The 27,754-nt window shown below is 40.5% G+C and overlaps 1 protein-coding gene across 7 annotated transcripts in view; it reads right to left on the bottom strand.

Annotated features, from left to right (window-relative positions):
- The window catches only part of LOC311272931 (focal adhesion kinase 1-like), a 57,769-nt gene extending 34,373 nt beyond the window's left edge, over positions 1–23,396 (bottom strand). For 3 of the 7 annotated variants that reach the window (XM_084379695.1, XM_084379697.1, XM_084379696.1), the window contains exons 1-3: positions 12,468–12,677; positions 6,427–6,453; positions 237–481 (exon numbers count right to left, since the gene is read on the bottom strand). In XM_084379695.1, coding sequence (XP_084235821.1) covers positions 237–481; positions 6,427–6,453; positions 12,468–12,486 — 291 coding nt within the window. In that variant the 5' untranslated portion in view covers positions 12,487–12,677. Of the gene's footprint in view, positions 1–236; positions 482–1,822; positions 2,715–6,426; positions 6,454–12,467; positions 12,678–23,215 lie in introns of those variants that run through there. The other 4 variants (XM_084379699.1, XM_084379698.1, XM_084379700.1 and 1 more) reach the window with 4 other exon arrangements.
- Positions 23,397–27,754: the final 4,358 nt, after the last annotated feature.

Raw genomic sequence — 27,754 nt, 5'->3', positions numbered from 1 at the left:
AGGCAGCCAGGACCTTGAGATGAGGACAAGCAGCTTACATCCACCTTTAAATTTACTGGTGGGGGTAAACTATAGGAACATATAAAAAAAATGGCAGTGTCATGAACTCCAAATATTACTACTGTAAAAGTTATAATATTCAGTTTTTAGTGGGGATATGGGGATATGATTTATTTTCCTAGTTGACAACTATTTATTTTGTCACAACACATTCAGCACATGGTGTCTCATCTTACCCTGACATCGGTTGCATCTCCATATCTGATATTGGAGGACCAGCAGCTGCTTTCAGTGTTGGTCTCAAAGTGATGGAAGACTTTCAGAACCCTGTCCACCGAGCCGGCCATGGTTCGGTCCGACCCCCCCGCGCTCAGCCGTGACTTGGCGCCTCCCAGGAGGGCATGGTTCAGGTTGGGGTCCAGGTAGGCCGTCGCCATGTTTTTCCCTGCTGACACTGCTGCTGCTAGGTGTCTGTCATATTCTGGGAATGAGATAAGAGGGCAAATTAGACATCAGTGAAATGAGAAAGAATAAAGAGAAGAGAGAACATCTTTTTGATTTGATCCCTATTTTGAAACCTGGCAATTATAGTCAATTTAATGTACAACAAATGAAAAGATGACCACCATCAGATTTTGAGAAGGTGAGACAACATCTTCAGAGGGTAGTGACAAACTTTTCATTCCTATTACGGATGTATTTGCCGATTTTTACTTTTTTTACTTTTACTTTTACTGCCCAAAAATATTCAATTCCCTATCATTTCAGACAAAGAAAGGCATCAACTGTTCATCATTTCTGCTAAAAAAAAAATGGGTAAACAAGTAATTTGTTGTAATAAAAGTTACTAATTATTGATTAAATTGTCTTATTGTTTCACTTCTAGTCTGTAAAATGTAATAATGGACCGACGCCACATGATTTCTCCATCTATACCAGACTGATGCACGTGTGATGTTGTGAACTTGGATCCTGCTTTCATCTTACTTGGAATTAACCTTGTACAGTCTGTGATATGACGCTCTTGGGCACAATCAAAAACAAGATGGAAAACAGTCAACAATGAGACACCAGAGAGTGAATTAGGTGCAGTCCGGATCACGGCTCACTGTGTAAGCACCTGTGTGTCTTTAACACAAAGAAGACAATGCACCTCGGGCTGACGTTCTTCCTGAGTAAGAAGTCACGACATTGACACACTTCCTGGAATTTCATGGCAACTTGATCGGGGAATGCCTGACAAAAGCTACCTCCTTTATGTCTGCGTGGAAGATGTGTTTTTTATGTGTGTGTGTGTGCTGTTGTAATCACGATAGTATGTGGAAAAAATATACTGGGATCTCTTTCACTCTCTCTTTTCCTGCCTTCTCTTCCATTAAAAGGGGAATTTGATATGTTCTAGCAGGTAATTACACCTGAGAGAGAGACAGAGAGAGCGGATGCGCACACACACACACACACACACACACACACACACACTCACTCACACACACACACACACACACACACACTCACTCACATACACTTAACTCAGAGGAGAGACTAAAGCTGTTGAGGGATATATCATAGTAAGATAAAAACTTACTCCCATGTTACTTTGCCAGTTTCAAACAGTAATGACTCTTATATCGACAAATCACTCTACAATTAACATGCCTCTCTTTCTCGATCAAACACACACCACACACACACACATTTCTGGAGAGCAACGGTAGCTTTGGCTGCACACCAAGTCAGTTCCCATGGAGTCAGATGTCACACTGTGGAGGGGCTTCATGCTACTTGTTTCGGTGTGTGTGTGCAAAAGTGATTTCATTCATACCTCTGTCCCAACACATGGGGAAGGGGCTACAGCCGCTCATCGCCATGGAAACACATGTCTGTCCCTCCCTGTGTCTGCCTTCGCCGAGGACAGATAGACAGCTAGCCGTCTCGCAACCACGCATCACACACACACTGTAGTACTCGTTTGCAGAAGTCACAAACACACACAAACAACAAGGTCCTGACACTGGTGCAAGGACGCTAAGGCACACACAACACACTCAGTCTCTGAGGCAGAAATCTTTGTCTCCAACTTTTGTCAACAGCTTCGTTAGCCAACAGTTACTTCCAGAAGGGTGACAGCAGTAATCCTCAAAAAGGCCAATTTTCTGGTCTGTTGATCCTTTGTTTACAGTGTGAAGACGCTAAAGAAAACACATCAGCAGGGAAAATGCAAAAAAGTCCCATCCTTCTGAGTTTTCTTCTTCGTTAAGTCTTTTCTTCGAAATCTTCTCTGTTATCCACAAGTCACGAAGCGATCCCCAGAGAAGCAAAGTTAGTTTCAACTTCTTTTCACTTCTCAGCAACCTCTCTCTGCTGACAACACACTGTTTTTTGCCCAATTTCTGCCCCATGCCTGCACTCCATAGTTACACAGTTGCCGTGGAAGAGTCAAGCGACCGTCGCTCAGGAGAGGATTTCACTCAGGAGTCCCAGTGAAGGCAAAAGTTCACAGCCAAAATCCAACTTTTACAGTGCTGATCCAGTGGAGGTTCAGTCAGTTAGCGGTCACAGAGAAGGAGAGACAATTACTGTGTTCAGTGCTACACAAACAGAAAGTTATCTTCTTCTCTTGGAGAATAAAGAAAGTGAGAGAAAAGAGTGAGCCAGAAAAACAAAGGAAACAGAGACAGAGAGAGAGAGAGAGAGAGAGAAACAGAGAGAGAAGTGCAGCGATTGTTTCGGGATGAATGAGAGGAAAAAGAGGACAGAGCAGCACAAACTGAAAGAAAGTTGAGTGGGGAATGAGAGAGATCAAGAGAGTGAGAGAGGGCTGCTGGAGAAGCAGGAGGAGCTACAAACTATTAATATGCTAATCTGGCTAGTCTCTTGTGTTCAATGAAGGAAAAAAAACCCTCCCACTTCTGTTTATGAAGCTGACCTCAGAGCAGCCATTAAGTTGTACCAAATAATGCTACCAAATGGAACGGAAAGAAGGTGAAAAGCAGAGAAAAGCCTTAATTCAACCACTCAAAGAAACTACAAAAAACAACAAGGTATTTCAATCACTGTTTTGTGTTTCTAATTACTGATCAGAAGCACAAAACCATTTTAGTACCTATCATTTCCAACTGTATAGAGCTGCGACGATTAGTCATAAGTCCATTTGTCAATTCAAAGAAAATTAATTGCCAACTGTTTTGATAATCGTTTGATCGTTTCAGTAATTTTTCAAGAAAAAAAGTCAAACATTTGCTAGTTAAAAGTTCTTAAATATAAGGATTTCCTGCTTTCCTTTGTTATTTCTGATAGTAAATGAAGAGTCTTTGGTTTTGGACTGTTGGTTGGACACAAAAAGTGGGCAAGGAGTTGGAAAGCCTTTAATATCTCATGGCTACTGAATCCTAACAACAGCAAGAGCATGCTTAAAAGGTACTTGCCTTGATTAAGGACTGAATGGTTAAAATGAGTAGGCATGTTTTTCCTGTTGTTGACTCAATTGCCATGAGATATTCAGGCTTTTTAACTCATTACCCTCTTGAGACTTCTTCAACAATTCCGAACGAGTAGGATCCCGAAACCGAACAGCTCCAGGGGGAGATTACATTCAGATCAGCTTAATCAATAATGAAAAGAATTAAAATAATAATAAAAAATTTCAATACTGTCCACTATTTCAATAAGATTAAATGCCACCATCCCCTTAACTCTTTCTGGCTGCCCAAAAATGGCCAACTTAGTCAACCCAGACAGGGAAGCTAGTAGAACAAGCACATGTTTTCATCAAATATAAACAAAACAAATCAAATTTTAACCATCTCCCAAACCCGAACACAATGAGAAGAGCATTTTTGCTGACGCAGACGTTGCCCAGACCGTGCCCAGCATGTAAACTAGCAGCTGTTCGTAGCGTGCCAACCAATCCACTTCCAAACCTCAAGGTCTCAATCAATCTCACTTCATCATGAACATTCAAAGTCACTCAGCCTGTACTTTGAGGGTCAAACACTCTCGATCTTTCAGAGTGCTGAGTGCAGCAAGGGTTCTGCCCTGGAGGCACATCTCCAAGGTAACCTGCCTACGATATCCTGCCAGCGAGTGGCACCTATCTCTGCGAGTGTCACTGCTGACCAGATGCCAGCCTCCATTAATCAAACGGACATTTATATGGCTGAACACAACCTCGACTGAAGAACTGAACAGACCACTGAACACAAACACAAATGCACCCACAGTAAAGTCACAGATACTTGAAATCTTAATGGCACCATGTGTGCGTCTGTATGTGTGTGCGTGTGTGCACATGTGGGCTTCCTATAATTTGTGCTCTAATTCAGGCATTGCCCATTGTTATGAAAATCTGGTGGGAGCAGGGGTTTGAGGAGGGTGTGTGTGCGTGTGCGTGTGTGTGTGTGTGTGTGTGTGTAATACTGAAAGCCTTTTGTCAGAGGGCCGGATGTTGCCATGAATGGGAAGCGCTCTTTTGGGACTGTGCCAAAGTCTCTCCCTCTCTCTCGCTGTTTGTGTTTGCATGTGTGTGTGTGTGTGTGTGTGTTTGTGAACACATAATTACTTTAGCAGGGGAGGGAAACAACACCCACTATCTGCTAAATGCAAAATTCAAAGATGCAGGTAAAGCTCAGAACTGTACTAGCTATTTTGATGTAACCTTGCTTATGTTTGATCAGCGAACAATCAGTATGTTCACATCCATGCCTTGAGGTTTAAATTCAAAGACTATTTTAATTAGAAACATATTTTACCTCATAAAGGCAAACAGTCCAACGGTAAAGCTGAATACCAGTGTCATTTGTAGTCACAGCCCATTCACTAGAGCTACAGTGATAATCGGATTAATCGATTAGGTCTGTGTTTATCAGTCCTGGTCATGTCCTGCATGTTCTAGATGTTTCCCTGCTCCAACACCACTGATTTAAATTATCAGCTCATCATCAAACTCTGCTGAAGCCTGATAACTACCAATGCATTTGAATCAGGTGTGTTTGGGCAGAGAAACATCTAAAGCATGCAGGACGGGGGGCCCCCAGGATCAGGTTTGAAAAACGCTAAGTTAGGTAATCAAGAGAAAATTGCCAACAATTTTGGTAATCATTTAATCGTTACAGTTATTTTTCGAGCAAGAATGTTAAACAAATTTCCTGGTTAAAGCTGCTTAAAAGGAAAGGATTTGCCGCTTGTCTTTGTCATTTATGACAGTAAATGAAGAGTCTTTGGGTTTTGGACTGTTGGTTGGACAAAAGAAGCAATCTGAAGATGTCCCTTTAAGCTCTGGGAAATTGGGATGAACATAAAATAATAGCTTTTAAAAATGATAGGTGTTAAGTTGTGGATATGTTGTTAATGTATTTGGCGACATTATTAATAGTTTTCTAACTACAGCATCTTGTTTTAGGTCAAAGGATGGATGGAAATTGCTGGACACTAGCAACTTAATTCATCTGATATAACTGGCCAGCAAGGCTTTATTTCAGGGCACGATGCCATGATATATAAATATGCTCGGCTGCTTATTCTTTCCAGTGATTCAAAGGAAACAAAAACACCCTCAGGTTGCTGGAAGTTAAGCTTAGTCTCCAAGGAACACATTGTGTTTCTGGTGTCTACAGTGTGAAGATTACAATTAGTCACACACTCCAACTAGAGCAATGTTCACGCTCTCCCTCACCCCGTCTGTACTAATAACACCAACACACTCACACACAAATAAATAACCCCACTCTGTATGTTTTCTCTCCCGTTTAATTGTCTCACACAAACACAAGTGTGACTCACATAAATATGTGCAATTAGTCTATCTTCTCATTGGCGCCAACACAGATTATTAGCACTTTGAGTTCCTGAGAAAAACAATTTGGTTGTTTACAAAGTCTTTCAGTACCACATGGGTTTTAATAGTTTGGATAGACTACATGATTACAGACGAGCTTCATCTACATGCAGCTAAACTGCTGTTGTGAAATCATAATCCGGGGTGGAAAATCGAAAACGTGAGGTGCGCTTTTGGGCGACTTCATAAAACATACTGCTGCTGAAGACAGTCAACAGAGCAGCCACGTACAGGGAGAGAAACAGAAAGGCAGGGCAAGCCAGTGCCTGTGCAATAAGGTGGAACACTATGTAGGAAAGCTTTTAGAGCAATCCGGACAGCGATAGTTGATATGCGAGTCTCATTCTCAGGTCGTCAAATACTGATGACAATGTGGCTGAAAGCTCCAGAATCAGAAAAAGATAGTGTTTCATGAGATAAGAGCGTTTTATCAAAGAATCCCCAATGTCATGAATGGAGGTTCACACACTTATACTCCTCATCTATTCCCTATTAGGGACCCCTTTACTGTGACCCTAGCTGCTACAAACTGTGTATGAGTGAGTGAAGCAGCTGAATGATCATCAGTGCTGCAGAGGGTTCAGCTCACTCACCTGTGTAGTAGGCAATCCTGGAAATATCTGAAAGACAAACATAGAAAAGACAGAGTTAGCTGGTTTGTCTGATGAAAACAGTCCCACGGCAGGTGTTCACAGCTCAGTTAATGAGGGTGAATTGGTGTGCCTGCTGCCCAATATTTGTCAAACCTAATAGCTTCAATCAATATCCTGTCGACTTTTCAACAGGACATTGATTGATTTTTTTCGAATCAATATCCCATTGTTAGATCATTAAGCACCCACCGCAGACATGTTAAATATTTACTGGTTAAAAGAGCTGACTAGGAAATGCAGAGGAACAGGTTTATAGTCACGTCAGTCAACCTTCTTGTCTTTGTTTGGTGGGTAAACTGCAACATGACATGTGGCAGTACTCTTAAAGACTGCAGAGTTGACATGCTTCTAGTTTTGGAACACAACTATATAAAATCCATTGTTTCGAGGGTGGCTAAAAGTGACAGTCTTACTCTATAATCGAGTGGCTAAGTACACTAAACTGCATCGATACTGCAGCTCCCAAAGCCCCACAGGAAGCCCAGGAGAAGCTTTACGAAAACTTGACACCCGGTTAGAGCAGTGATATGACTGTGTGCTGGAGGAAGGTCAGGAGGACAAGTGCCTGAGTGCTTTAAACACCCTGATGCACACACACACAGGGGGTGAAATGACAGCAGGGGTTGTCAACAAAAATGATGTAAGGGTAAGAAGAAAACCCACAAACCAAGAGGAAATACCGGTAAGGTGACTCATGGTGTGTGTATCATTGAAACCCTTTGTAATACAAAACCTGGAACCTACAGTTAGTGTGTGCGTGTGCATGTGTGTGTGTGTGAGGTAGTAACAAGGTTAAAATGAGACATCATTATAGTAAACTTCATAATTTCCCTCTCTGTAAACGAAATGTCAATATTTAGGTCAACTTCAACATTAAATGTATCCACCTAAATGCACCACCAGCAGAAAAGTTTTTATGACAAGCTCGAGTCATTATGTCAAATGGTGCAATGATTAAATACGATATATTTAGGCACAACAGTTTCCTCTCATCTCATGTTGCCACAGATTATCCAGTCGATGATTAAGCCACAAACAACAATTATAATAATCGACTAAACCATATCCTGCTGCTTCAGTCTCAAAGTGTTGATACAGACATTTACAGCAGACAGATTTGAACCCTACACACACACCATCTGTCCTGCGGATGCTCACCCTGAAGAGACATTTTGTCTTTCACTGTCTCCTTTGTGAGAGTTCAGTCTAAGTTAAGTGCTATGTAGTGGGGCATCAGCAGCCACACTGGCGTTGTTACAGTCTAGACTGAAAACCAGAGGAGACTGTGGCCTTTTCATGTCTGAGAAACATGATTAGACAGCACCTAAAGAGCTGGAAAAAAAACAAATCGCTGTCTTTAGACAAATAATTAGTTAAAACACTTTTCATAGAGCTCTCAGCTCTTTCATATAGGGAACTTTTCCTGATTCATGTTGTGCAATTTATTGAGTTACATTGTTAGCAATGCCATGTTGAAAAGTGTTAATAGCTCACTATGTGATTTTTTTTTCTCTTTAGAGGAGAGCTAGCGTGGTGCTAATTACATACCAGTCTTTTTAACAGCCTCCATTGCACATATATCAAAGAGGGGTCTGGGACACATGAGCACACACTTGCATGCAGACTGGCAGGCGGCCCAAAACACCTGCTCCTCAAGCTGTCCGCAAAAATCAGACACACGGGATAGGAGAGGAGAGGAGCAGGGACTCATATCTACTGTTGTCAAGTAAATGTTGTCAAATTTCGTCTTGGTTGCTCAAAGCCAACCATTTTCCTACTGAGAGATTGTGAAACATACAAGCTATGTGGAGGAGTGAAAGCAAAATAAATAGAAGAGTTCATGCAGTCTTATGCCAAAAACACAAGCACTTGCTCTCTGAGTTACAGCTCTGTTAGCTGAAAAAATGATTTAAAGTCAACACAACCTGATTTTGTTCACATGTTGCTGCTCCCCTTCACACTTCTGTCGAGAGCCTGCGTTAGTTAAGCTAAGTATGTCGGTACCAAAACACAAACAGAAAACACACCTTTACAGACAGATATATCAACACACACACAATGTGGACAGTCTCCACGTCTGCAAGCTGTGTGTGCATAATTGCGTGCTAACCACAGTTTCTCTGCTAACAGTAATTAGACAGAACAATCAAGACAGAGTCTGCCAGGCAATGATGTCTAAACTACTGATCTCAGATTCACCTTTTTTGAGGAAAGTCAAAGAGTAAGGCAGCTTTCTTTGCCAGGGTAAGTGTTGAAAACAAATTAAAGACAAAACCCTCTTAAACTGAGTTTAAAGTTCATTTTTGTTTTGCATTTGACGTAATGATATTCAGAACAAAAGAAGAATAAGTTTCCTGCTCTGTTGAAGAGCAAATTCCCATCATCAAAATCAAATGACTGTTATTATCAGAGCAAAATATTGTGTTTAACATTACAACCAGATGTTTTTAATCAATTATTTTCATGTTTAGCTTCCATTAAAAGTTATTGTTTTTGTATGTCCAGACCTTAGACATTTTGTTTCTCTAAAATTATATGTACATGTAAATAGAAAGACTGAAGCAGCAGATGACTACAAACAACAGCTGTTGTGTACGTAGATGGAAGTAAAAGTTAGAGAAATTTAACAAAACTGTGTGCAGCAGCTCAACACAACAGTCACAGATCAGACTGGCTGCGGAGGAGGAGAGGCAGATGTTCTTTTACCCATAAAAAATAAAACACCTAAGAATCAAATGAATTAACCTGATGAGAGCAGTCAGCTGTTCTGCATCACTGCTCTGTGTCTAATGGTTAAACTTCAAGCTGAGCAGGCGCATGTGTGTGTGTGTGTGTGTGTGTGTGTGTGTGTGTGTGTGTGTGTGTGTGTGTGTGTGTGTGTGTGTCCCTCTGGACAATGGGGTGTTACTGGAGCGTGCGGCCTTACGATGCAACAACATAACCCCTGAGGCACCAATCACACCTGCCAGCCACACTACCATAATGCATACAATCACACACTTGCAATGTGTTTGTCCTTGAAAACATATTTAGCAGGGAAAGGTTTTTAGCGCAGGTTTGACTTTGAAAATGATACATAATTTGTTTCACATCAAAGCAGAGACAAATTGTATTCAATAGAGGACAAGTTGGCGGTTTCAACACTCAATTTAGAGTGAAAAACATACAAAACACTGCCATTGTGAGCTGTATGTGTTCGAACAGAAACACAAAACGCACTTGCTCATTATTCACAATCAGATAAACATCCACAGTTACTCAGCCACACACCACCACACGGATGATGCATACTCCAGATAAGTCGTACACGCGTGCAACATAATAAGGTCACATAAACGCATGACTGCTCATAGACATTTATCTGCAAAAGCGCACACACTGTGACACACACATTCACTCAAGTGTGTATAGTTCAGGTGCTGTGATGAAGCTAACTGGCTTACTGGAGCGGCACGCATGTTAATGTATCACACTCGGACCAGATACGATGTATAATTCATCACAGCAGATTTAGGACGAGTGAACCGGTTAAATGGCTTGAGCTTTAAATGTGTTTTTAAACGATACCAGGTTTTTAAATAAATCAAAATACATCTGACATCAATGACCAATTAAATTACAGGACCAGTTGTGGGTCAAAGCATGCATTTATACTTGCCGTCCCTATGAAAACATGATTTTTGAGTAAGAAGGAAATCAAATGTGACGTTAAATATTTAATTCTTCGTTGACTTTTTATGAGGGAAATCACTAGGGAACAAGTTAACAAGGCTAAAAATGAATAATCAATTCTGATTGGCCGGTGAAAACAAATTCTTAGTAGCTCCGCTCTATGCTCAGTTAGATTTGAGTTGTACTGGACCATACTAATGGATGTATGTATAATTAACTATGTTGAAACAGGTTAACAACACAATTCTTCATATGGTCAAGCCCTTGAATGTAACAGAAGGTAAAGGTGCAGTGCCCTGTGTGTTTGTTTGTGTGTGTGCTTCGTGTTAAGCAAATTTTCATCAATTATGAAACAAGATCAATATATTAAAACATACTAAAATATAGATGATATAACCTAGAAACAAAACGCCGCTGGGGGATTTGCTACTTCATGCCTACGTTGACAACACACACACACATGCACGCACACACATGCACAAATGTACACAAAAATACACACTTACACCTACACAAAAAGCCATGTGGGCAACACTCTACATAAGGATGCACACTTGTGTTCAAACACAGCCCACTGATTTGACACACATATCATCTCACACATACTGCCTTCCTCCCACACACACACACACACACACACACACACACACACACACACACACACACACACACACACACACACACACACACACACACACACACACACACACACACACACACACACACACACACACACACACACACAGGAGACTCTAACCCCCTTCATGTTGAAGCCTCCTACATACAGTACAGGCAACCAAACACTTGCATGTCCTTTTTTCACATACAGTACACACAAATACATGATCCTTCATCATGAGGATGGCAGATGGAAAACAAAACTGAGTGGTAGTGAATAGAAATTAGGCTGAAAGAAGCCGACTTTCATTGACAATTTATCTGTCATTTACATTCTCAATTAATGGGTTATCATCTACAGAATGTCAGTAAAGAGTAAAGAAAATCCCCTTTATGACTTCAAAGAGCCCAAGTTAACACCTCCAAATATATTTTCTTGAAATATGTTTAATTTACATTGATATAAAACAAAGAGAAGGAAGAACAAAGATTATCACATTCTAGGATCTGAAACCAAAAAATGTTTTTGCTTAAGAAATTACTTAAAACAATTAATCACTTATTAAAATTGTCAGTTTCAGCTCAAGTTGCACAGTTGCACGTGTGTCTATGTACTCCTCCTCATCGAGATCAGCACACTTATAACTAGGATGGCACTCTGCCAACAGTCCCCTCAATAGCCCTGAATTAACCTAACTCTTAAACAACCCATAACGGCTTATCCATAATTTAAGCTCACCAGATCTTGGATCCACATCAAAATGTCCTTACTCATAGATACGAGCCACCTAAATACGACGGATTTGTTTAATCAAGATCCATGCATTCATCCCTGAGATATTACCAAAAATTTCCAAAAACACCTTATCTCACAATGTTAAGAAAGATAGAGTCTTTAGAAAGATAGTCCCTTTATCCGGATCTAGACCAAAAGTTAATGGGGTCTAATCTGGGCCGAGAGCCATCTTTCATCCAAGTTTGGTGGAAATCCGTTCAGTGATTTTTGTGTAATCCTGCTGCCAAACAAACCAAGCAACTTCTGAAAAGCTGCATTAATCAACAGTCCTTAATAACATAACTTTAAACTAGAACCGACCAATTTTTGTGACCGATCACGATATTAGGGAGTAAAAACCCTCCGCTACTGATATATCGGCATGACATCAGTGCAGTGAAACAGCAAACTTCACTGGAAATTAACAACTTCACATAACCCTATGCCATCTTTTTCTGCAGTATGGTCTGTAAAAAATGAAAAGCTTCCATATCGGCACATATTGGACAACATATACGCCAATACTGATCTGTGATGGGCTAATATCAGTTGGGCTCCATCTTATACCTCTTCCTTCATCTTCTACTTATCTTTCTTAAAATTACCACAAAACTGCAATTAACATTATATTTACTACTTAAGCCAAAACATCAACAACTACACTCGAACTAAATCTTCCTGATACATTCAGTATGTTCAGATATAGAAGCATATAAATCTATAGACCACACACAAACGCAGAAACACTTATTTTGAGTTTAGAGGCTGCAGAATGAATGTACATTCAAACACACACTGAACACAATTTTGCACATGCATAAACTTAAATGCACACATAACATAATTTCACACACATGCACCCACCCACTCAGCCACTCACACACACTTACACACTACTGTATGTTGAATTCCTTACCATGGTATAGCCCTTCCATTCAAAGTCCCAAAAAGAAGAGTAGAGAAGAGAGTGTAATCTCCCCCCTGACAGGCAGCTTAATTGGGAAAAGCCAAAATCCCAGTCGTCTTTGGGTTGGCGCTGAGATGTGCTAGCCAGCTAACTCAGTAATGATGGCTAATGTCGGCTTAAGCTTACAAACCCAGCCTCCTCCTCCTCACTCTACTACTACAACTGACACACAAATACACAGCAGCACGAGTGGGAGTAGAGCAGGGGAGGGGAGAGGGAAGGAGGGAGAGGAGAGGAGGAGTAGGCGGGGGAGGGTGACGGAAGAGAGAAAAGGAGGAAGGAATAAGGGGGGAGAGGAGGGGAGGGGGCGTCTTTGTGTCCCAGGAGGAGGATGGAGGGGGAGAGAGGGAGCCAGATGTACAGGAGACACGAGGGAAAGACGAGAGGAAAGATGGAGAGAAATGATGGAACAATTTGATGACAAGAAAGTGAGGAAAGGAGGCGCAAATGCAGAGACATCAATGGAAGAATGTGGTAAAAAGAAGAGAAAGTGAGAAGAAAATTAATACAGCAGAGCTCAGAGTGACATAACAAGGGAGGGAGAGGAGTATCGGTTATTTAAACATTGTGTGTCTGTGTGTGTTGCCTTTGGCTATTCTGCCTCTTGGACACAAACGCACCCCCGAGGAGCTACTCAATTAGTCATAACCCAGCGTTCTCAACTCAACATTGTCCGACAGAAATCATCGATCTTCAGAACAAAAAGAAGACAGAAAATGGGAGACACATGGAGTAACCGTCAATTGTTCCACTGACTTTGCTTTGTAAGGGGTGCACATTTAATCCACTTATACCCTAATCAAATCAAATCACATGCAGCCGGGGATAGAGAGGGAAGTACACCCACCCTGAACTAATTTGAGATTATTTTGAGAGAAAATAGTTTACTCAACCTATTGGCTTAACTCACTATAACTTCATTACTTCATAGTTAGATATACTGGAAATTAGCAATAGGAATATAATGTTTTAATGTTACAAATTTAAATAATAAGGAGCTGTTACAATATTCATTTATGTTTTCATGGTTGATTGTTGCCATCTCTTGAAACACCCAATACAGTCCGAAGTTACCTCTCTTTAGTGTTGTGTGCCACTGTATACTGCAGACATTTGTCGGAGTGTATGCAGACCCCTGCCTTGACATGGGCAGATGACTAAATTTATGTCACACAGACCCACGCAGCGTCACAGATGAAGTATAAGTTCTGCTTTGGTTTCTGCAATAAATAATAGCAGAATTCAACCTTGATCTTCAGAAATGTTTCACTTGATCTGGTGCCAGATAGGGAGGAGAAAATGATGTACCTCAAATTGCCAGGGCTAATAATAATGAATACCGTATGTAGCTGGCTGGTAGTGGCTTTCATTTACCCATTTAGCATGGTTTCTCCTTATTTTTCAACTCTGCCTCTTCACCGATGGCATTTGCAACTTTTTAAATCATATTCTCAATAAGATGCAGCTATATTAGCGAGAGTGGTGTCAAAAAACGCAGCTTTATCATAACAATTTGAATATCCGCAGAGAGGCATTTCCTCTCACACAGGTAGTTGGCTGTCGGCTGTAGTCTCTTCAGGCGACATGAGACAACGCAACAGCCTTCGTTGTCACTAGTGCTTTGATGTTGATTTGGTGTGTCTGGGCCCATAAAATGGATTTTAACATTGGGAGACAATGTTCTTTGATAAAACAAATGTGTATTAGAGATGTCATCTGATGTGCCAGCAAGACTCAAAAGAAGTCAGCGTCTGAAGGCATGAACATCCGTGCCCAAAAGGCAGAAATCCGGAACTTTCCATTCTCTTTTCCACAATTTGTGTCACAAGAAGTGCCATAAAATCCCATGGCTGTAACTGAGTCTTGATATCATATCCAGGAGGTCACACTAAATTCTCATCACACTGACACTGAAGACAAAGCCTATGAATGAGCCATGGCAGAGGCAAGCTTACTCTCTCTCACACACACAAGTAAGCAAACAGACAGACAGACAAGATGAGAGTTGCTCAGGAGTAAAGCAGATTAATGGGCCACTGGATTAGTAGGCCAAGATGTCACACACACAAACATACGCACACTCACACACAAATACATATACACACACATGATCACAGCCCCTAGTATACTCCAACTCTCATTTAGAGGGTGGATCTAAGCTCTGTCGCTCTATCTCTGCCTCCCTCACTCCTGTAAATCTTTGCTTGAGTTGGTGTATTAGCATCGCCCTCTAGTGGTCAATTATGTGTCAAATAGTCTTTGAACAACCCTGCTGCTGTTATTTTGCATGGTTTGTCCTTAAATATTCAATTAACGCTGGGTCTGCAACGGTAAATAAGTGAGTCTCCACTTCACCCGTACATCCAAATGATTCAAAATGAGATTTCAGAAAATGGCAGAACCTCCCATTCCATACATATGTTACACTTTGAGAAAGGTGTAACAGGCTTTCTAGTGTTTATTTTTATAAACATATATGTTAAAACAGAAGAAAACACTTACATTAAAAGACAGAGGGGGAAGACAGACAGGGGGGTAGCCTCGAGACAATTCTTCAATGAACCTTTGTTACACGAGTGTGACGGCTGGTGACTAATCACACAGACAGACACATATACATTGACACACAGCCAGACACACACTGCGGCATTATACCCACATCTGACCTCAGCAACACTAGTTTATGGTAGCACACCAGTCTGTGAATATGTGTGATGTCATACCTATGGCTCGTATCCAGGTGTTTTACTGCTGATCTCTGGGTGTGTGTTAATGTGCGTGTGTGTTCCGCTGTGATCTATTATGACTGTGTGTTTTTTGTGTTCTTGTGGGTGCGTGGTTGTGCATGAGAGAAGGGATGAGGTCATATGATTGGCCAAGCAGACACTGATGTCTGCCTTGGTCTCATTCTCGCTCTCAGTGAAGTACTTGGCTTGATTTAACTTAGAAACCAGTCACTCTATACGTGATTACACAAGCAATGATAGATTCATATCTCTTCATTGTCTTGTTATTTAATAGTTTAAAGTCATGTTAACCAATGCTTATACGTTGTGTTCACTGTTTGCCGACAGTCAAACTTCACGTCAGAGACATGGGAAAATCTTTGAAAATGAAAAGGTATGTAGGCCAATATATCAATGTAGGATTTTTTTACTCCCTAATGCCGGTTTTCAATCAAAATTAGCAGGTCTAAACGGGTCAACCCGCTAAAAATCACCTATTGACCCCATTCCCACTTCCAACAGGTAAGGCAACCCATCTGCGATTTTTATCTGAATCGTTACAATGCACGTCACTGACGTCACGTTACACATCACGAATGCGCCAGAAACAGGGAACAACACGAGTTAAAGTAAACACAAACAAGCAGTAGGCAGCATGAAGGCAGATGCTGTAACAGAAGAGGAAACAACAATAGACCGCATCCCAAAATTCCTTCCTTATTTGCGCGCCACCACTGGATGTTGCTAACACATCATCACTTTGCACGGTGGGAAATACGTCAGAATTTAGCGTATTCACCCGGATATGTGGGCTTTTAGGTTCTGATAGGTGGATTTTGTAACCTCTGGACTGAGGCAGGCTAGCTGTTTTGTCCTGTTCCAGACTCTATGCTAAGCTAAGCTAACTAGCTTCCGGCAGGAGCTTCATAGAAGCTTCATAGTTAGAGTACAGACATGAGAGTTTCATAAATCTTCTCATCTAACTCTCTGCAAGAAAGCAAGTAATTGTATTTCCAAAATGGTGAAGTGTTCCATTAACTACAGCTTCACCAAATAGCTCAAACTATATATTGTTACTGGTTGAACAAAGCGCATTTGTTGTCTGAAAGTACAGGCAAAAGAAACCTTCCACCAAGCAAGGCTGCCTGTGAAGCTTGTGTCCAGGAGGTATTGACATGTTTTTATATACACAAAATGTGGGAATACAGTAGTACATCTCCTTCACCCCTCCAGTCTTCTTCCCTCATCTTTTTCTATTTCTGTTTTCTCTCTCTTTTCTCAACCCAGGCTTCTCCTCCTCCCACCTCTTTTCTCTCTGTCTCTATATGACAAAGCTCAACAATTACTTCTTTCTCTCTCTCCCTCTGACTCACTGCGATGTAATTACACTGACTGTCCGCTCAAACCCGACAGGCACGCACACACTCAGAGGGAGAGGGGGCGACTTATTTACAATATCTGTGGTTGTAATTGTTCTTCTCTAGACTGCAGTTCAGTCACTGCTTCGCTTTGAGGGAAAAAGAGAGTGGTCATTAGATTGTGGAGTCATGTCAGTTGAGTCCAGGAGTCAGTCTTATTCATGCACGCACACACACGCACGCACACACACACACACACACACACACACACACACACACACACACACACACACACACACACACACACACACACACACACATAAATATATACCAGAGGGAATCTCTGTGCTCCAGTTTCATTCATCACAAGCTGACATGCTGCACCAGTGACCTGCATGACTGAAGGTAGCTAGCTCTAACTGTGTGTGTGTGTGTGTGTGTGTGTGTGTGTGTGTGTGTGTGTGTGTGTGTGTGTGTGTGTGTGTGTGTGTGTGTGTGTGTGTGTGCCCCAAGGAGGGACAAGCCATTAACTACGCTGTCATTTCCTGCCATTGTAGCAAATTTCAGTACACACAGTAAGAATGCTACGCTACACAGCGGGTCATCTATTCACATACGCACACTAGAAGAACTGTATTAGGAAAAGCCTGAAAAACCTGCTAATATAATGTCTTCCATTAAACTCATGTATGTTTATAAACACGACTGCAGAAATATGCAATACTGTACACTATCCAACTACACACACTCAATAACAATCGTTAAGTGACATTTTCTGGGGGATTCAAACACTACAGAGGTTAAGTAAAGATAATAAAAACATAAATAATAAAAAATAATTAGGGAACACAGAACACAGACCTTTCACCTTTGAAATAGCTGGCCCATGTATGCACAAGCAAGAAAGTACTCCTTTCAAAATGTTTTGGAAAATCCCACTGTGGGGAGTTTGACAGCTGACATACAGACTCTCAAAAGCATGTTGTAACTCATTACTTCCTAATACTATGATGTCTATTGTTTTAAAGTAGCACAATGGGGATTTTTTACCGTTGGCCCAACACAATCACTCTATAGGAAATGGATCAGGCCTTCCATCACAACAGGCCTACAATGACTGATACCTCAACTCAACTCATTCTATGTGATATACTAACATTGAGCATTAATCCCATACCAGTGTCGTCTCTTTCCCAATTTTGAAATCTATGCATCTTACCGTGTGGAAGTCATTCTTATAGATTACTGTGTGACTACAAACTGAGTCCGTGGGCTCAGAGCAGGCCACCCATAAAGGAGCACAGAGCCAGATCTTCTGAAGTCGCATCGACTTCTGCTCTCATCAGTAGACGAGCTCATAGATTAATTTTAACTTTTGGGATAAAAAGATGTGGATTTATACTCACTCCTGTTTATCAACCTGACTGCAGTAGTGATTAAGTTTAGTCTCATTTGCAAACTCCTTCTTCGGACTCTTTCCCAGAAGTTTAAGCAACAGGCGACCGAATGAAACGCACTTTACTTTTTCGAGTAAACTTGTGGTTTTAACATTTGGATAATGAAAGTACACAACTCAAAAACATAGCACAAGTCTGGTCATTTTCAGATGTTTTAAAGCTTTCTACTATTACTACTAAACTACTTATCTTACATATTATATATTTCTCTTGGTGTGTTGGTCACATCATGGCCATTTGCTGATCTGCTTAACAAGGTCAGTATCAGTGCTAGTGCGGATCCTGCGATGCATCCCTGCTCTGCATATCATTTCTTTTAATGATTTATTCATCACCAACATGGCTGACTTTCTTCTAATTAGCATCCTTAATTAAATCAATACATTCAATGTTGGAGTTGGAGGGAAAATGATCCGAGGGAATGTGACTGACAATGTGAGCGTCTCTCTGAGTGCTTTCAGCAGCCCGACAGCAGATACGCTGCATGGTGCGCTCTGATTTCACAACTGAACTACGATCAGGAAGAACATATGTACTTTCTCTGACCGCGTGGAAATCTGCCGTTTTCACATGACAGAAAAGATGACATAGATAAAAGCATTAAGGCATTAAAATGTGGATCTTGCGGGTGTAACATGAGACTAATGTAGGATATATATATATATATATATATATATATATATATAGACACTCTCCTGCTGTAAACAACAATTACACACGTTGTCCAGGGTATTACTGTCTTACTGTAAAATTCCTCCTCAATTAGAAAACACACAAATGCAACCACTGGAAGGCCCACACATATCACGAAACTAAAGTAATGATGAGTACAAAAGTATTTCCGACTGACAAAGCCAAGTCTACGTTTACTTGTGTTATCTTGAGTAAACACAGTCATTATCACAGTGCAGCAACACACAAGCATGCACACACACAGGTACACACAAACTTACCAACACATACATAAACACTCGGAGAGATCTGAGCAGCGTTGAGAGGAAGAAGGCGTTTTCCTTTCGGCTCCTGAGGGACGCAGCATGCTTTAGGATGTACAGTAAGTGCTCTGTGAGTGTGTGTGTGTGTGTGTGTGTGTGTGTGTGTGTGTGTGTGTGTGTCTGTGTGCATGGAGGGGTGTGGGGGCTCCTTCCTGAATGCAACCAATCCAGAAGCAAAGGCAAAGGACCTCCATTCAGCCTCCGAAAACACAGACACACACACACACGTTTCTTTTCCTTCGCAGCTGAAACCACATGCAGGAGGATGCAGGGGAATTAGTCCCCAGGAAGATAGAGGCCAAATTTATAGAACCAGGACGCATACGATCACATACATGCCAGCACTTGCACGCGCACACACACTCACACACACAAAATTAGTCATACTTCCCGATGAAGTTACTGGTGCAAAACAAAGAGAAGCATTTGCTTAGTTTAACTGTTCATTCATGTCTTTTTTCCTTCCTGAGGTGAGTTTGCAAATAGCACTCATTCATTTGGGCGAAATGTAAGAAAACAGCTTTGACCTCCACACAGCTGCAAGTATTTACACAGTAGGGATGAAGTGGCCAATCACTGGGGGGGAAAATGCCACCATGTTTGCTAGGTCAACAGCAAACAACTTTAATAAAAAAAAAAGCAAAATAGAGTCGTTCTTTTTCCCCTCCAAGACAAATTACTTCATTTGGCGTCATGAATTCCGCATGACACACATATTAAGGACACACATACTCTTATTCAGGACCTCAACATACCTCCACACACACAATATGTCTCTGCAATGATTGCTATCACATTGTTAGAGTCATTATGAGTCACACCACATACTGCAATCGACTGACACTACAGACTGCAGGCTTTGTTACCCCCTTGTCTTTCTCCACAGTTTCTCTTTCTGCCCATCCGTCTAGAATAGAACAGACTTGAGTAGAATATATAGTAGATTACTGCAAATAATCAAAAAGTTAAACAAAGAGCAAAACCTTTCAGGGAAGAAAACGTTAAAACAGAATACAAACTGTAGGGTTCTCTGCAATGTGGTGAACTGCTCCTGTAAGATCTCTAAGTGTAGTCAAGTGTTTCTATAAATATAGGCCTCCTGCACTGCTCTGCAATTTACACACACACGGAAACACTACCGCGCGCGCACGCACGCACACACACACACACACACACTCACACACTCACCACTGCCACGCCTGTATTAGCCTGCTGTAGACCAGCCACAGGAACAATCCTGTCAGAAAAGGTGTAGCTATTACCTCTACTCTCTGTGAATCTATCACAAAAGCCTAAATTCCAATAGTAAAGAAAAAATTAAAAAAATAAACAAACAGCCAAACAGTGTTGTCTTCTGCTTGTTTCACACGCTGAAGGTAATGACATGTTTCCACTGCAATCATTTCGATCCTATGATGGCAAATTAGCAGACCGAAGCTGTATTTTATGACATGGTTCAAACAAACAGGGATGGGACTAACTTAAATGTAATAAAATCAGAGTTACTTGATTCGAATTGGCAAAAGAGCCACAGTAAGTTGTCGTTGTCCGTACAAATTCCCCACTTGGTCACGGTAAGTGGCACTAAATACAAGCTAATCAAGTGGATAAACTAATTAGCAGCCTTGTTCGCTAATTCAGAAATACCACCTCAAGCCTGTAAAAGGCTTTGTGAATGTCATTTCCAATCAATTACACTTAAATTCAAAGCTGGGTGAGGGGATTTAGTTTTACATCTGACAGCGTTTAAGGTTGTTTTGAGCAAGAAACATATGAGAGAAAACCATTAAAACACTGGCTTCATCATCCTCACACAGATTTTCATCTCACCACTACAGCCATTATTCAGATGACAAGAATTTCTCAGAGTTTAGTGTCACACCATCACAACCACCGAATTCTGCTTGTTCCAATAAACAGCAGCCCGTTTGGTTCAGAATATCTACATACAATGTACCAAACTGTGACTGTGATAAACAGCTGTATCCAAAACCAAACAATGACCTTAAAGAAACTTTCCTTTCCCCACACTTTCAGTCACGGATCACATCCATACACAAAGGTTTAGCTTGTCCACAGAAGTGCAAATATAAGGGTGCAGAGCGGCACTCCTATTAGTATACTGTGGGTCGGAAGCCTCAGTGGCCTCAGGATACTGCAATTCATTAGCATTTTCTTGCATCTGGAATATGAAGTAGAAGCAAATCAAGCTCCAGCTACCTTTCACACAGAACACAGGGCAGCGTGTTGATGAGCCTTTTCACTTGGATTTAGTCAGTTCAATATAACAATTTTGTTATCTTAAAAATTAAGGGAAACGTGTTGTAAAAGCAGTGCTATTTAGGTGTTTCAACCTGCAAGGAAATAGAAATGAACTGCAAATTTTTTACCATTTAAAATGTGATGAATGATATCACAGGTTCTGAGAGTCTGGGTGATGTATTTAATTAACACAATGGTATTCAACTTAAAATAAAATAAAACTGCAAAAAAAAAAAAAAAAAAAGAGCAGCACATGTTCACATTTGAAAGGGTTGAACCAGTGACTATTTGGCATTAACCATTAACCATTCGAGCAGTTGTTTCAGCTCTAATTTGCAAGATTAAAGGAGAAAGTTCACCCAAAACTTTTCACGGTCATGCCAACGGAAAGTCAGGTGAAGTTTTGTAGTCCACAAAACATTACTGGAGCTTCACAGCAAAACAGCGTTGCAGCATTCTCCTAAACAACTGAAGTAGACGGGAAAAAAAATATCTCCATACTGACGTAATCCATGTCTCCAGAAGCAGAGAGATCCCACATTTATTTGAAAGGATGTTATTTACAGCCAAGAGCTCGACCGTGTATCAAGGGCGTAAATAACATCTTTTAAAATCAATTTTGGATCCTTGGGCTTCCATAGACTTGGATTACACTAGTTAAAGCTGTATGATGCCATTTTATGTTTTTTATTAAGGTTGTTTTGTGTGTTTTGTGTGGCCTGCCCTCTTCCAGGTCACCACGGTGGAGAGGAGGTCATGTGGCTCGGGCACCTCAGTCCTCTCCTGGATCCACACACTTTATATATAATTTGTATCGGATATTCTGTCAATGCAATTTGTAAATTGTGATTTTGTTGTTCTGTTCTGTACATGCGACATCTATTGCATGTCTGTCCGTCCCAGGAGAGATATCCCTCCTCTGTGGCTCTTCCTGAGGTTTCTTCCATCCCCCTCCCCCTGTTAAAAGGGTTTTTTTCTCAATATGGCAAGTTTTTCCTCACTCGAATCGAGGGTCCGAGGACAGAGGATGTCATTGACTGTTCAGTTTGTAAAGCACACTGAGGCAATGTGATTGTGATTTTGGGCTATATAAATCAAAATTGGTTGTAAAGGAGATTGCTGCAACGCTGTCTTGCTGTGAAGCTCCAGAAATGTTTTGTGTGGACTAGGAAACCTCACCCGACTTTCTATCGGCATGGGGTTGAGTAGATAATGACTGAATAGCTGTAAATTGCTTAAATGCAGTTGATCAACTATATTAGGCTATTAGTGACAGCAGAATGAGAGGGAGCCTGGGCAGGCACATGATATCACACATCATAAACTAATCAAATACAGTATGTTATAATTGCCAATAAACCTACATTTCTAGGCCAATTTGTTAGGTTTAAGACAACTGAAAAATGAAACTGGCCCATTGAGACAGACAGGAAGAGTTCAGTTTGATCCAGGGGCACATCAAGGTAACCACACAGCCTTGAGTCCATGATAGAGGAAACAAAAAATACTCCGGTCAGAGATTAGGAGCTCGCTTAATGTAGGTTAATCCCGTGCTTTTTATTTACCGTTTGAGTTAACGTTACTCCACATTCACTCCATGTGACTGTGGCGACGAGCTCGGTGGCAGTGTGTCACTCTTCCTTCCAACTGCTCCAACTTACTAACCCGTAAGAAAAGGAAAAAAGAAAAGTACGACCTAGTTGTGAGGCGGTTTGAAGCTAAACTAACGTACCACTCATTCCCAAGTCACAACCAAAAGAATAATTATTAAAAAAGTGGTTGAAAAACTGGGAGAGGAAACCAGCTAACGGCGGCCAGGACGAACGTTTTTGAACCAACCGCATCCCATACTTTCTTTTTTAGCTGTTGAAATAATCCCACAAACACAACATCACTCACGTCGACTTGTTCCAGGGGACGTCCGGCAGGTTCGTGTTGACTTTTCCGCCAGGAGAAGCTGTTAAGAGTCGGTAAATAATCCGTTATTTCAGCTGTAGAGCCAGGAGTAGTTACTGTTTTTTTTTTTCTCTCGCTCCTGCCTGTCTCCCCCCTCTCCCTTTCTCGTCGCCTGTTCCTGCTTCCCCTCTCCACATCCAGCATTCCAATATGGCTGCTGCAGGGAGCGAGGGAGGGAGGGAGAGAGAGGTAGAGAGACACAGGAGAGAGAGAGAGAGAGCTACTCCCTGTGAGGGAAGCATAGCCTCAGGCTCAGCAAACAGCAACCCATGAATGAATCAATGTGTACATACTTTGTGTATTATCAGGCATTTATATGAGTAGTAGTAGTAGTAGTAGTAGTAGTAGTAGTGTCAAAAAGTCCTAAAGGAGTTTCAGCTTTTTACAATAAAGTTCTTCTCATAAGTTTCTAAAATGCAAATGGGAATTCTCAGTGAAAAGGTTTTGTTTCTTTTAGGATTTTTTTTCCAATGGGTCTCAATAAAAGCTCTTAGGATTCCTATAATTGTCTAAAAAAAATCACATAGGAATTGTAGATGAAGAGGTTTAGGATCTTTCTGGATCTCCACAGGCCTACTGGAAAATGTTTGGTTCTGTTTTGACAGGCCCTTCACAGACATATTGCTTTGTTTCCCCACGATTGAATCTCTTGGAAGACTATTCATTTTTCCAAGAATGACAAATTACCAAGGATTTTCAACTTTTCTAATGGGATACTTTAGGATTCCCATAAATTTCTAAAAAAGCTTTCAGGATTCTCAGAGTCCTATTGGAAATCTGTTTTCTTCTACGGGTTCCAATCAAAACACTGATTCCCACATGTGTCTGAAAATCCTACAGGAAGTCTTCTCTTAAGATTTCCACATTCCCATTTGGAAATCTTTTTACTGTTATTGATTCAGATAAAACAGCTTAAGATTTCTGTGAGTTTCCTTGCACTGCGCCACAAATAGCTTCTTGAAAATGCCCTAGAAAACTTTATGCATGTCCCAGCAGTTTCAGCGTCATCTTCTGCGGTTGCCCCCTCATGTTTTCTGTTATCCAATGAGAAATCGTCACCTTAGAGGGATATTGTTTGTGTCCTATTTTGTCGTGCCAGCTCTGGTTATGTTGCTCCTATAGAATAAGGTCCTGCTGAGAAGCCTGTCAATTCACCCCCATGGATCAATAGAGTCTTATCTGGATATGACAGTTGGTTATATTTTGTATCAACAATCTGACTCTGCAAAGTTGTAAGTAAACAAGGCAGTCAAATAAATGCAGCACGACATTTGCCTCAGATGTGGGAAATAAAAGTACGAGGTGGTAGTTAATAGAAAGGCCTACCTTTTTTATACGGGGCTCCTTCTAGACTGGGGACACAAGATTATGATCTGTCTTAGATGAAATTGTACTTTAGTGTTGGAAATTCCTTGACAAATTTGCATTTAATCAATTGACTTTCAACCAGTTGATCTGGAGTTAGCCTGGGGGATGTCTTTTCATGTCAATGCCAAGTATCCATGGCAAGGATGTGCTTCGCCTCTGTGCACAAGATCAAAAACGACATCTGGTGGCCTCCTTTTGTTATTGCACCATTTTGGGGTTTACATATTGGCCTAAGAGTGTGGATTTCCATATGGACATTTTTTTTTTTTCATTTTCATTTTCACTGGTGGGACAAATCCTAATGTTAGTGATCCGTCTATCTTTCCATAGGGCCAAAGATCATCAATAGGCCTACATTTGTTTTTTGTTTTGGATTTTCATGGTGTGCAAAGCCACATCAGTAACACTTTCCAATAACTGTCATTATTAAATGGTAAAATTATATCTGATTAAACTTTTGGTAATAGTTATTTCACAACTTTATAATGGCCAAACAAATACTGTGTATAGATGAACACAGTTATTAACGATTATATGCATCAGTTGCAACTTCACACTGAACACTTGCTTTATAAATGTTTTTTTTAAAGCATTTCATTGTTTTTTTAACAGTGATATACTTACTAACTAAAGTTTTGTTTAGTTAATAAAAAGATGGTTATTATAAAGTGTTTCCAATCAAATATATATATGAAAAGCTTTATGCCATGATTACACTGGAAGGGACAGATAGGATAATGACTTCTATTTAACTTGACAGTGACAATTCTGGCCTTAAAAATATTAAAGACCACCTCTCTTTTAAACGTGGGTCCCCTCAACGATGAGGGGCTGCCGTGACCCGGATTCGAACCGGGGTTGCTGCGGCCACAACGCAGAGTACTAACCACTATACGATCACGGCTGGTCCATTGTACAAAACAAAATTAAACAGCAGCACAAACCTAAGACACGACTTTGCATTTGAATCAATCTGTCTCTCCCTAAAAGACAGACCATTCAAAGCATCATGTATGTAATGGATGCACATTTTGAAGTGGTCGCTATAAGCGAAGCCTTTCAATTACAAGTTTCGTGATGACAGAGAGCACAGAGGCTTTTTTCAGAAAAGCTGCCGTGACCCGGATTCGAACCGGGGTTGCTGCGGCCACAACGCAGAGTACTAACCACTATACGATCACGGCTGACGAACAGGCCTCACATATACATCAAACAATGTCTAAAGCTCAAAATAGTTGTATAAATAATAAATATACAAACCTACAAATCGCCACTTTAAATTACTATATAGTTCTTTATAGTCGAGAATATATTATCTACATAGTTTTATTGTACATTTCTGTTCTGTATTATAGATCACTTATTGCAGGTATTTTCTATTTAATACATGTTGACTATTACGCATCAAACACCATTATCTTTGTTAATGCCTGCTTGGCAATGGAACAGTTCCCTATTAGGATCACATTTTTCTTAATTCAAATACACAATAGACTCTCTTGCATGTCATTTAAGCCATCAAACCAATCTCAATTAAGAGTAACTCTCATTTTGTCTATGAGACGGTCTCAAAACAGACCGAGGACAGTCTGCCGTGACCCGGATTCGAACCGGGGTTGCTGCGGCCACAACGCAGAGTACTAACCACTATACGATCACGGCTTGCTACCCAGTCTTGTGACGCGCTCACCCAGAGAGTCAGGGTGCTCGATATTTGTATATGCACAGATAGCTATGTACTGGAAACAGAATATATAAATGGTTAAATATTGCATGGGTGCCATTTAGTGGTGTTCAGATAAGTACCAAGCAAACATTATTAATTAATTCCTCCAAAAATAGGCTGCTGTTTCATTCATTCAGCAAATAAGTCATGTCCTTCTCTGCGAGGCAAACATGACAAAACACAACTTCAAAATGCAAGATCTTCATTTTGAGTGATAAGGTTGATCCACTGAGTCACTTTGTCATAGTAACAATAGAGAGTAGAACAACACTGTTCTAACGGGTGAAAGTGAAATACTACTAACTACAAAATAAGCACACTACTGGAACAAAATGATTACGTAGCTAAATATTTATGGATTTGCCCCAAATTAAGTGGAATTTGGTTGGATTAGAAGTGATTACAGTGTTTGTGTAATTCCACATAATCCCACTGAGAGAGCCCAGCAGGTGCAGAACATCAGACAACATAAGCATATCAGACAGAGGCCACCTTAATATATTTAGCCTCCATAAAACAATGCAACATGTTGTATAAGTTACATAAAGACTGGATTCAAATCATGAAAAATCTCTGTCTGTTGCCTCTGACTCTGTAGTCTACTTTAATCTGCATCCAGCCACAGTTTCATAATCTCTTTTTCTAATCTACAGGTGGATTCACATTTCTCTCTATGTGTGCGTTTGTGTGTTTTATATCTGTATTCATGTGTGTACATGAGAAGGCCATTGTAATGTGCAGGTCAGCATGCAATATGTATTTTAATCTGTAGGCCCATATGTTCCTGGGACAGTGTTATGTACACGGTTATGTATACGTTTGGGTGTTCATGTGTGTCAATGGCATATTGAGTTGCACTTCAGGGTTACATGTTTTTGATTCAGATTATCATTTCTTTTAAAAACAAAACAGTGAAATGAGCAGTGTTGTAAAAAAGTAATCAAAGTCATACTTAAAAGTAAAGATATCATGTTAAAATTTTACTTTGTAAAAGTGAAAGTCACCTTTACAAATAGTACTCCAGTATCAAAAGTCATTTTCTGGCAATACATTTACTTAAGTATTAAAGTAAAAGTAAATTATACATATATTTAATTTTAGGAACTATGCAGCCCACTATAGGTTGACTGATTATTGGCCTGTTTGTTCAGTTACTGGACCTGATATTCAGCATTTTCCTAATAATTGGAATCACCGTTTTGTTGTTGTTGTTGTTGTTGTTGTTGTTTTTGTTGTTGTTGTTGTTTTAATCTGATTGCCAATAAAATCAATGCAATACTTTGGCACTATTGTGTATTTTATCTTTGCTTTATCCTCTTCTCTTTAAACAGCAGTACACCAAACACACAGCAGATGGCGCCATTGTTATCTTTACGCGGCTTCCGGAA

This window comes from Pagrus pagrus (genome assembly GCF_965226575.1).
Source record: "Pagrus pagrus genome assembly, chromosome: 17".
NCBI classification, from domain to species: Eukaryota; Metazoa; Chordata; class Actinopteri; order Spariformes; family Sparidae; genus Pagrus; species Pagrus pagrus.
The sequence above is the reverse complement of the archived record's forward strand: the minus strand, read 5'-3'. Positions and strand labels throughout refer to the sequence as shown.